Source organism: Natrix helvetica (genome assembly GCF_964273705.1).
Source record: "Natrix helvetica genome assembly, chromosome: 1".
Classification (NCBI taxonomy): Eukaryota; Metazoa; Chordata; class Lepidosauria; order Squamata; family Natricidae; genus Natrix; species Natrix helvetica.
The window spans coordinates 245,481,392-245,493,205 of record NC_138548.1 but is presented as its reverse complement, the minus strand read 5'-3'; the positions used below and the strand labels follow the sequence as shown (position 1 = coordinate 245,493,205).

The following is an 11,814-nucleotide window of genomic DNA, read 5'->3' as shown; positions in this document are numbered from 1 at the left end:
GAGGAGAGGATGCCTCCGCCTTAGGAAGCCACCTGCCCCGGGTTCTTAAAGCGGGCGTTTCCACCGTCCCAGCAGAACCCGGTCAACATCCTCCATCTCGCACTGCCCTGTCCGGGAGACGGAGTGGCTGGTCCCAAAGAAGGAAATCGCCGCCCACTTTCACTTCTCTCGCTGACGTGACAGAGCCCAGCCAGAACTTGGCCCAAGCGAGCGCCCCACTTTGGGGAGCGAAAGCGTAGCGCGGCGCCGCCCCTTTGCCCGCCCGCCTCGCCTCCGGCTATCTCCGCGCTCCTGCTGCAGCTCCAACCTCTTTTCCTTCCGCGAGGGTCCGAAGTCAGGACGAGGATCTGACTGCTGCTGCTCTTGCATCGGTAGCGCGAAGAGGAACCGCATGGCTACCGCCACCGTCTCGCTCAGAAGAGTCGCTCGGGAGCTTTTGACCACCCTGGGGGTGACTCGAAGCAGCCACCGGGGCGTGCAGCGACTGAGGTACAGGACGAGTGGAAGAGGGGGCTTTGGGAGTTCGAAGTCGAGGGGCAAAGATAGAGGGCGGTGGGGGGCAGTAGAAAGAGGGCAAAAGAGATGGAGGTGGGGAGGGGGAGAGATTTGAGGAAAGTGTTATTGGAATGTTTTGAGCTGTATATTTGGGCAGGAGGGACACCTGAGTAGATGTAAGAAAATAGAGGGCCAGACAAGTAGCCTTAAACGGGATAGAATTGCCAGAAAAGTGGGGTGAAATAGCCTCAGAGGAGCAGGAAGCAAAGGGGGGGGGAGTGCTGAAGGCAGGGCCGGATTTAGATGAAAAGAGGCCCTAGGCTATTCCACTTATGGGGCCCTTTCACCTCCCATTTTTAAGTTTGTAAATTACATGAGAGATAATAAAATACATCATTACTGTGATATATATCAATATATTAATTGAAACATGTTGTAATTGGTACTAACCTTTATAAAAAATATGGCATGGATAATAAATAAAAATAAAAGGCCCCTCTTGATCTTGAGGCCCTAGGCTGAAGCCTAGTTAGCCTATAGGAAAATCCAGCCCTGGCTGAAGGGAATGTCTTTTCAGGAAAAAGGAAGACATGTCCTGACCTATTTGGATACCATTGGCAATCTTTGGCAGCTGCCCAAAAGCTATTTAATTCAGTGGCAGGTTAGGTAATGCATGGTGTTCAGACAGAACAGTAAATAAAATACAGGAGTTTGAACTCAATGCATCACCCTTTATCCAGGATTACAGAGAATTCCCTTTGCCCCTTTTATCTATGACCAAGTGTATCAGTTGGTCATAGATACTCTCCTACATTTCCTCAGGTGCTGGTGACTTCAGTGACACATCCAGGCAGTTTTTCTTGGCAGCAGTACCAAAGTAGCTTACCATCTCTTCTGGGATTTTCCCCCTCCAGCATCCCAATCTAGTGTGCAATTTTGGGATGCCCTGTTGATCTTCCTAACTGCAATTCTACTTAAACTTTTTGAACAGCCAACAATTAGCTAAGTGCTACCACCTAACTGGGCTGACTCATATTTAACCAAACTGGTGTTTATAATTGAGTCCCGGAGACACGGTATATAACTTCCCTGTTTGCCTACTGTATAACAAAATGTTATACATTTGTCTCCCTTTTATCCACATCCCACAACTTTGTAGTGGTTACAACTATCTAAAATTGGATTCCTAATATATTATGGATTATAATATTGAAAGACTAGTGATTTTAAATTTAACAGTGAAAAGAAAACATAAAATAATTCAAGTGGAGAAATTAGCTGAAAAGTAGATAGAAAAATCTGGGTAAGAATGTGTTTTGCAGTCTTCCCATGACCGCAAATCTCTTTTCTCACTTTCTCCCTCTTTCTTTCTTTATCTCTACCCCAGCTCCCCCCCTCCACTTTTTAAATATATTTTACCTATTTTATTACTATGGTCCGAATAATGGATGCTGCTTTAAAAATCCCATGTGTATTAGCAACCAGCCAATTTTTTTATAGCTGCAGGCAGGCAATTTGAAACAGCAAATTCTTCCTGACCTTGAATTCTGCCTTCTTTTACATACTAAACATTTTAGGAACAGGTTGCTGCTGATTTCTCAAAGTACTATTTGAAAGTACAGTGTCATGAAGTGATGAAATGTATTACTGTGGAATGCAAGATAATTGCTTGTGTTGCATTTGTACTTCACGTTAAGATACCCGCTGGTAAAAAGCCACTTGACTTCTGGCCCAAACAGCCAAGGACATTTTATGAAGTCAACACACAATGCTTATTTAACAGGTGTCAAGAGATTCCTAAACTTTCTCAGCTCATGGTCCCCTGAGTAATTTTTTCACAGCATCCCTAAGTTTGCAGTTCATGTGGTATCTGATTGGTGCCAGCTCTCACTGTGTTGTCACCTGGAACCCCTGTAAATTTGCTGCAGTGCTCTGGAGTGTCACAATGCATACTTTGGAAACCACAGCTTTATAATCTAATTAATATACTTAATCCACTTCCTCTTCATGACAATTTGAACCACCACAAAAGTACAGTAATCAAATTATAGGCATTACACCAACATACTTGTTCAGAAACAGAAAACTATCAAGGAAAAAATGCAATTATAGTATTTGCCTCTGTGAAGAAAATGGTGCATAGGTATCATGCTAAATCCAATGCAATATTTGAAGATTACACTTGGATTACTTATAAAGAACCTTCAAGGAAGGGACTATAATTACAGAGTTATTGTGTGGCAAGATGGGCAGCCAATAAAATTTACAAATAAGTACTGTAGGTAAAGATGAAGGCAAAGGTTCCCCTGCCCAGTCATTTCTGACTCTATAGGATGGTGCTTATCTCCATTTCTTAGCCAAGGAAGCTAGTGTTTTCTGAAGACCCTTTCCGTGGTCACGTGGCTACCATGACTATACGTTGAGGCTATTATCTTCCCATTGAAGTGGTACCTATTTATCTACTCGCATTTGCATGCTTTTAAACTGCTATGGGTAGGTGGGCAGGAGCTGGGGCAAGTAACTGGAGCTCATCCCGAGACACAGCCCTCAGGTCTCGAACCCAGGCTGTCAGCTTTCCAACTGACAAGCTCACCTTCTTTAACTGCTGAGTCATCGTGCCCCCACAAATAAATAAAGGGACTATCATCCTATTATAATTCTCAATCCCAATCTGTTAAATTAGAATTTGGAAGCACTTCTTTTGCTGATGAAGATGGGCAACTCATCCAAACATAGTTTGACTGGTAGATAGTTAATGGGATTTACAATGTTATTTATTCCTCTCAACCCTGAAGCTGACCTGACTGAGGCCATTTTGAGGCTTCAGTGCTGCCACAACTGGAGGTAAGGGACAGGGAGGGGGGGGAGAAGAGATAGCTGGGGTTTGTAGACAAAATAAAATACTTTCTCTTGGGAATCAAGGACATTTCAGCAGGTGCTTGGAAGGAGGAGACTGAGGTCACTAGCAACTGGCTTGTATCCTGATTGGACCATGTATTGAGAAAGTGTAAAACTTTTAATTAGGTGAAAACCACGGGAACGTTTAGAATTGGTTTTCACCTGTGCCAATATGGCTTATTCAATAAACCTATTCTTTGAGGAATCTACCAGTCTCGGAGTTTTGTTTGTTATGGGTATGTTACTTGGAACCCTGACAATTCTATTATGTGAGTTTAATGGTATAACAATTTTTAGCATATACAGTGGTTTGCTACAGGGGTAGTTTCCGGCTACTGCTACCAGTTTGCTCAGGAATGTGCTGTCTGCATGCTTTGCGCACATGCTTGCTTGATGCTCGCTATGCGTGCATGCGCAGTACTAAAAATGCTTCTGCGCATTCGCAGAAACAAAAAACAAAACAAAACAAGATAGGCGCTGCCAAAAGAACCGGTTCAGGGTTGTGGCAGGCCAAGTTACTACCTACTCAGCCGAAATAGTCCGAACTGGTAGGAACCCACATCTGGTTTGCTATTATTCTAATATATTCCTTTTAAAAAGTCAGAAAAATATTTTAGCACTGTGGAAAAGCAAATAGCAATAGTATTTAGACTTATATATTACTTCATAATGCTTCACAGCCCTCTCTAAGCGGTTTACAGAGTCAGCATATTGCCCCCCAAAATATAGGCTCTCATTTTACCAATCTTGGAACGCTGGAAGGCTGAGTCAACCTTAAGCTGGTTAGGATTGAACTGCTGACAGACGGCAGAATTAGCCCTGCAATACTGCATTCGAACCACTGCACCACCATGGCTGGAAGTAATATATAATAGTGAAGTAATACATGAGTAACAGAAACCTACTACTAAGGTTATGTAATGTTTTATCAAAGACACACTCAGGGAGTTTAGCTACAACTTGCTGCCCCATTTCCAAAGAGTTTAATTTTCTATATAATAAAGACCCTCTTTCAAATTACACATAGAACTATCTGAATGTGTAAACTATAAAACATCACATCCACATTTACTCAACAAATTAAGCAGCTCTATTGGAAAAGAAGGATGTTATTCTGTACTTTTAGGAAGCAATACCAGTCAATATCAGCCCGTTGAGTTTTCTGCAGCTATTAAAGATATCTTTTCAACACATCTTTAAAACTGCAGCTTTTACTTTCTCCTGAGAATACCTGTTGATTTCCATGAACTAGAGAAATTAAGAATAATAGAAGAGTATTTAGTGAAAATGCACACTTCTTTAGAAAGAACACTTTCCTTTTTTCATCCATGTTTTCATCATTTCCTATATACAACTTTCCTTGGATCTCCTTGGTTTAAAAATTCAGTTTCTGTGCCAATCAAAGTACTGCCAGTTCCTAGTTGTTTCTTGCAATCAGAGTCCCAAATTGGGGAAAACGTTTATATCAACTTTCTAGTATCTACTTTGGGCCTAATATTGAAGACATATTAAATATCTTTTTACATTTGGCAACCTTTGAAAATTGCTTAGTTGCCATCTTAAGTCACCTTAAGGAATTGCTGGTTCTGTGAAATGGAAAAAAGTCACGTATAGCCCTCCAGTGGGGAAAGACTACTCACAATTTATTTATTTATTTTAAAGAATTTTATTGATTTTTAAAAATTTATGGGAAAGGGTAAGTGGATATACAAAAAGTTTTGGCAACTCCATCGTGCTAGAGGTAGAAATCTCTCCAATTCTCACAACTTTTACAGAAAAGAAAAAAACAAAAGATAAAAGATAAGCAGAAACAGCATCTTATTATACATTGTATCAATCATGTGTTCAATCATCTCTTTTGCAACTTTCTAATGTATCAACAATTACAATGATATTTCAAATACATTTATTTTTGTGACCTGAGTCTTTCCAATATTGTTCCCTCCCCCACTGTTCCCAGGTGGAGCAGCGGCCCCTCCCTCCTTCATGTCTTGTATATTGTCACCTTTTTCACTACCTCTTATATTTTTGTCCTCTAGGAGGGCACTATATTTTTTAATGTAGGCCTCTGCCTCCACAACTGTATTAATTCTAATTCTGTTTCCCTCCCAGAAGATCAACATTCCTTCTGGCAATAACCATCTAAACCAAACTCCTTTATTATATAATTTCTTTGATAAGGAGGAATACTTCCTCCTCTTATCTCTTATTTTTTTTCGGAATTTGCTTAAGAATGGTAATTTCTTTGTCTTTATATTTTAGTGGTCCCCCCCCTTTGGGCCCCTAGCACCTCATCCCTCGTGGTCTTCCTAAGAAATTTAACATGTACTTCCCTTGAAACATTATGTGTTCTGGCATATGCTGAGTTAATCCTGTAAACCAGATCCATATCTCACCACAACTGTTCTTTAACTCTCTTAATATATTCTGCTAAAATTGTACTCATGATATCCTTAAGATCTTCATCTTCTGTCTCCAGTAGGTTCTGGAATCTGAGAAAGAAGGACATTCTTTCAAATTCTATCTTTACCATAAAATTTTCCAATTCTATATTCCCCTTCTGGACTGCCTTAACCTCCTCCCCCAGCCTGTCTGCACCCTCCTCCAGCACACCAATCCTTTGTTTATTTTCTATTGTTTGCTGCTGTACAGCTTTGAGCTGTTCTCTAAAATCTGCCCCTTCTTTTTTCAACTCATTTTGTCCCTGCATAAGAGCCTGGAACATTTGTATAACAGATAAATCTTTTGAACTCTCTCCAGTCCCTTCTTGTTGTGAGAATGATGAAATTTTTGTCTGTTGAGTCGTAGGGCTGGATGTAGAAGATGTAGGTGCTGAAGCTGCCTTGCCTGAAGGTGGTTTTCTGGGCCCCATTTGTCTGAGTTCAGAGATGACTGTAAATCTTTTGCAAAAGAAATAGCGTCTGTGAAGCGTGCAGCCGAGCGAGTCTGAGAAGACAGGCAAATCCAAAACTGAAAGTTAATCCTCAGTCACAGTTCCAAGCCAAGAAATCACAAGAAAAAAAAATCAAATAATCCAAATCCAGAAAGACCACATAACAGGAGAAGCTCCAGGAGTCCTTCAGGAGGGAATAATAATATAAAGCCAGACTTTTTTTAAAGGTAGTTTCAAAAGGCAGACTTCATTTATAAGTGCGAAGAAGAAGATGGAAGCAGGCCATCTTAGCTCCCCCTTTCACAGGGAACCAGGGAGCAAAACATCAAAAATTTCCATAAAGTTTTTAAAACAACTCAGCAATCTGGTCTTACAATTGAAATATAAATCTTTTCACATAGTTAGTACAAGTGACTAATTCAACTTTTTTCTCTCTCTCTCCATTCCGAGATTGAGAAATAGACCAAATGCCGCTTTGCCTGAGAGGGGTGAAAAAAAATCCCTCCAATCTTCCAACTTCAAATAGATTGAATCCACAACTTACAAGAGGCTGCTGCTAATCAATTAAAAGGGGTTAAGGAGATTGGAGCGAACTTCTCACCTCCAGCACTTCAGCCGCTACTTCTAATTAGTTACTTCCTTCGGGAATCCATTCAGCGATGGTGCTGCTATGCACCCCCCACGCTCCCTGGCTCCTGAGGTGAAGCTGGAAACCCCGCCATGGCTGCCGCCGATCCTGGGGTTCCAGCAAGCTGCCCTAGGGCAGGTGGTCCCTCCAAGACCGCCTGTGCTCCTAAAAGGAGCCCACTGGAGAAGTGAGCAGCGGACCAATGTCCGTCCCCTTCGGAAACCGGAAGTGATCTCCTACTCATCAATTTATTTTGTGAGTTTGTTGTTTGCTGAGTTTGGCCTGAGATAAGAAAGCAGGAGAAGAACCTACTGTATTTGACAACAAATGTCTTTATTCAGATAGACTCAAGAATGCCATAAGGTGGACCAAATAGGACAGAATCAGTCTAATACAGCAGGAGACCAAATTATACATACCAGCTGGCGGATGAGAGAGGAAACAATAATTGAAATGGTTATTTGAAGTTTTAGGTGCAACAGACATTTCAAGCTTTTTAATAAATATTTCCAGACGTTCTTTTTACAGGTGGCCCTCAACTTTCAACCATTCATTTACTGAGTGCTTGAAGTTACAGCAGCTTTTTTTAAAAAGTGACTTTCAACCAGCCCTTGCACTTGTCCCCATTGCAGAATCCCCACCATTATCTGATTAAAAAATTGGGCACTTGGCAACTGGCATGTAATTACAATGGTTGCAGAGTTCCAGGGTCATGTGGTTGCCTTTTTTGACCTTCCTACCATAGCTGACAAGTGGTCAGTGAGGGAAGCTGCATTTGCATAACAATCACATAATTCACTCAACAACTGCAGTGATTTGCTTAACAACTGTAGCAAAATAAAGTCATAAAATTGGGCATGGCTCACTTAGCAAACCTCTTGCTTAGCAATAGAAATTCTGGTCCCAATTTCTCCTTTAAATTGAGGACGACCCATCTGAAAGCTAACTACATATATTTTCAGCAGTGCAGCTTGCAACTGAGTTAGGAATACCTAATTCTTCTAATATTATAGGCACCGCGAGATACAATTTACAAACTTCATAAAATGAACCCTTAATAGAAGATTTATATGCTATGGAAGATGTTTCTGAAAGTTTTATTTTAGACTAAAGAATTCAGCTCAATTCCTAAAGTTTATAGTGTCACTTTGCCCCAGGGAGTAGATTAAATTTATTATTATCACCTAAAAGTCAAGTATTCAAAATATTACTTATTACATCTAGCCAAAAGAAAGCATGCTTTTTTAAAGCTGAATCTAGAAATCTCCAGTGTTCATTTCCTCCCCTCATCGAGCTTGAGGCAGATTCATTCCTAAATGCAAATGCAGTAGATTGATCTGCCACTAGGGGGATATTTGGAGTTTCATAGGGAGAGAAGAGGAATGGGAATTACTAAATGAGGATCTGGATATGTCATCTAAACTTAGGCATGTCTGATTAGTAGCTTCTCCGATAAGATTAGATCATTGCTTATAGGTCCGTGATGGCGAACCATTTTTGAGGGCACGCGAGGCGTTGCCCTGTCAGCTCCAGCACACATGCGCGCGCTGACCAGCTTATATTTGGCCTTAATTTTCGGCCATTTTTCGCCCTCCAGAGGCTTTCCTGAAGCCTCCAGAGGGCGGAAAACCGCCCAACGTGCAAACCGGAAGTTTGGGAACAGACTTTGGGTTTGTGTGTTGGGCTGTTTTTCGCCCTCCGGAGGCTTCAGGGAAGCCTCCTGAAGCCTCCAGGGGGAGAAAAACTGCCCAATGGGCAATCCAGAAGTTGGAAAATGGGCTGTTTCAGGCCTCTGGAGGGCCTCCGGGGGAGGCCATTTTTGCCCTCCTCAGGCTCCTAGAAGGCCTGTGGATCCTGGGGAGGGCGAAAAACGGACCTACTGGCCCACTGGAAGTGGGCTGTTTCCAGCCTCAAGAGGGACTCTGGGGGCGGGGGGGGGGCGTTTTTGCTCCAAGAAAGCTGTGCACGCATACGCATACGCAGGGCAGCAGGGGCAGGGTCACACACTCATGTGCAGGGGGCATGGTGCATGGGAGAGCATTAACTTATAAGAGTGAGCACGCGAGTATGCACAATAGCACACATGTGTGTGCTTTTGACACCCGAGGCGAAAAAGTTTCGCCATCACCGTTATAGGTGATCCCAGCAATCAAGTAAAAGAAAATAAAAATGCTGCTTAACATTTTATTCATTTCTTTAATTTTTCACCATAATTAATTGATGGGCAATTTCTCACTAGATGTATACTTCAGTTATTTAACCTAATCAGCCTTTTTACATCTTAAGCCTCTAATCACTCTTTCAAAGGATGTCAGTTTCATAAAGACAGAAACTGAGCAGCCTCCTTTTTCCAAAAAGGATAATATACTGTACCTAACAAAGTTATGCTTCTGTATTACTGGTACATTTATTGTTTGTGCCAGGTTTTAAGGGCACAAAATCTTCCAGCGTGTTGTTGAGTCTTAAGTAGAGGTGAAGGAATCTTTTTCACTGCATGAACTGGAAGAGAGCAAGATAAGCCTGGCACAATTTTATATTCTTTTCTTTGGGCTTCTGAGCGCAAGCCAGTCCAGGATTTCTTAGAAATGCTTTGCTAAGATATTCAATTCCTTTGCAGTGCCATAATCGACTGGAAAGAGCAGCGTTGACTTTCCTCACTGGATTCTTTCCCAATTCAGCAGGGGTGTCACATTCCATCTTAACTTCTTGTTCAATCATGTTTTGCGGGATTGCAAAACACTATTAGTTGTCCCGTCTTGGCAGCCACCCACAGTTTGGTATTAGAGGAATAGCTATATACATGTTTTAAATAAATATATAGTTAACAAACATCCCACTTAAACAGAGACGCGCACAAATGCTTTTCTCCTTAAATTTCTTCTCTGTTTTCTGAGATACAAAATTGAAGGGGGAGGTAGAGGGGAGGAGGGAGAGGAGGTGGGATGGAGAGACACTCCAGAAAATTGTGCAACGTAGCTGTAGCCAGACACACCATGTCTGTTAATCCAAGAAAATTATGTATGTATGTATGAACAGTATCTATTTTTAAATTTCTATTTATTTTATTTGTTATGTACATTTCAAAAATGTATATGGTGCTGAAAAAAACGCAATTGTAAAGTATCTATAATTTTTTATACAATATGTTGCCAAAATTCTTATCTCTTATAGCAACAATAAAATCCCACCACTCCTTGTCAAATAATGATGGGTTATTTTGCGGTGTCCTACAACAAATTTTAAGCAAGGCTATAAGGCACTAGATCATATTATGTCATCTGTCCACATAAGTTACGATCTACATATTTCCATTGTTTACCAATGTCTAATTTCTCTGCTAGAAGAAGACAGTTTTTTTTACTTTGCAATTTTCTCTGTTCATTATACTATATGAAATCAGATTGGGGAGTTTTCAATTTTCTATTTAATTATGTATAAAATATTAAACATCTTTTCCTAAAAATATGTGAAAAAATTAACATTAAATTTTGAAAAATAGATATCTATTTGTAATTTCCATCACTTGTTTTGTAATATTGAATTAATTTCTGGAATTACTTATTAGAATGTGGCATTTCCTCTACATTTGGCCATGAATTTAGAACAGAATTCTTGTGGAAACCTAGACAAAAAGACTTAAAGAAAGAAAGAAAGAAGAGGCTTGTATCTAATTGAATCTGTAAAACAATTACAAAACAAACAATTATGAAACTGTACAGTACTAACCGGTAATGTAATAAATTCCAGATTCTGGGGTATTTTATTGCCCACTCCTAATACCGCTATTCTTTAATTGTGGTATTTAGTGAATATGCATTGTGTGTTTTGTTTAGTGCTGTTCTTTTACCCTTTTCTGAACTAATACTTTGCATAGTATCCCACCCACAAAGAACGTGAGACTGAGATAATTGTTGTGTCACATGAGACAGAGGCAGAGAAGAAATGTTGTTTATGGTATTCCACTGACTAGCAGATTGCTATATTACAATAGTGTATTGAACTACTGTACTTTTAGGCAACGCAAGCATGCCATAATTAAAGGCTTTCCCTTACATAACTCGTAAAAACCTTACTTTCCTTTGTTGTCGATGCTTACAGCAAGCATCCATTCCTTTCAGCTACTTCACAGACTCCCCTTTAGCCCATTCCAAGCGAGCACGTTTCCTGAGAACAATTGCTGTCACCTGCTGCACTTAGAGTCCGATAAGAGTTTTATTATGCAATTGCCATGTTTCATCGATGGAGTTTTCCCTATTTGCTTTCCCACAGTGGTTTGATACTTTTCTTCTTATCACAATCATCTGTTAGAATGGATTCTTCGCTGGTAACTTCTAAGCAAGGGTATGTCAACACTTGCTTAGTGTTGTGTATACTTCATGTGTATACTTCATTTCCCAGAATTCCTCAGCTAGCCTTTCTGGCTGGGGTATTGTGGGAGTTGAAGTCATAGATTTTAAAATTCCCAAGGTTGAGAAACACTGTTTAAGCTATCTCTCCTGAACGGTCTTGCTTGTGAACCATGTAAGAACACATAGTAGGTGTGTTCAAGAACCTTTTCTCTCTAGTGTTGCTACCATGACTTGCTGGAACTGTGGTAAGTTCTCTTGGCTCGCTAACAAAATACATTGTCCCTGTTGGTGGGAGAATATTTTGAGGATCCTAATTAGCTGATGAAAATTCAGTGGCATATGGTTTTATATGAATCTAGAAATGTCTCATCAACCTACACTGTTTTACCAAAAGGAAAGGAGAAATATGACAAAGTTTATACCCATAGTTCTGTGTCAACTTAAACAGGAAAAACCTTGATTGATTTTTCCTGATTGGAATAAAGCTGTTTAAATAACAAGCTAAGTATAAAGTAAGACTGGAGTAATCACAGTATTCTAGTACCAATGTT

At 40.4% G+C, this 11,814-nt stretch overlaps 1 protein-coding gene across 1 annotated transcript in view; it reads left to right on the top strand.

Moving 5' to 3' along the window:
- The first annotated feature begins 352 nt into the window (after positions 1-352).
- ACSF2 (acyl-CoA synthetase family member 2) overlaps positions 353-11,814 on the top strand; it is a 76,891-nt gene continuing 65,429 nt past the window's right edge. Inside the window, exon 1 of the mRNA XM_081937077.1 lies at positions 353-489. Within this exon, the coding sequence (XP_081793203.1) occupies positions 392-489 (98 nt within the window). The 5' untranslated portion in view covers positions 353-391. The remainder of the gene's footprint in view (positions 490-11,814) is intronic.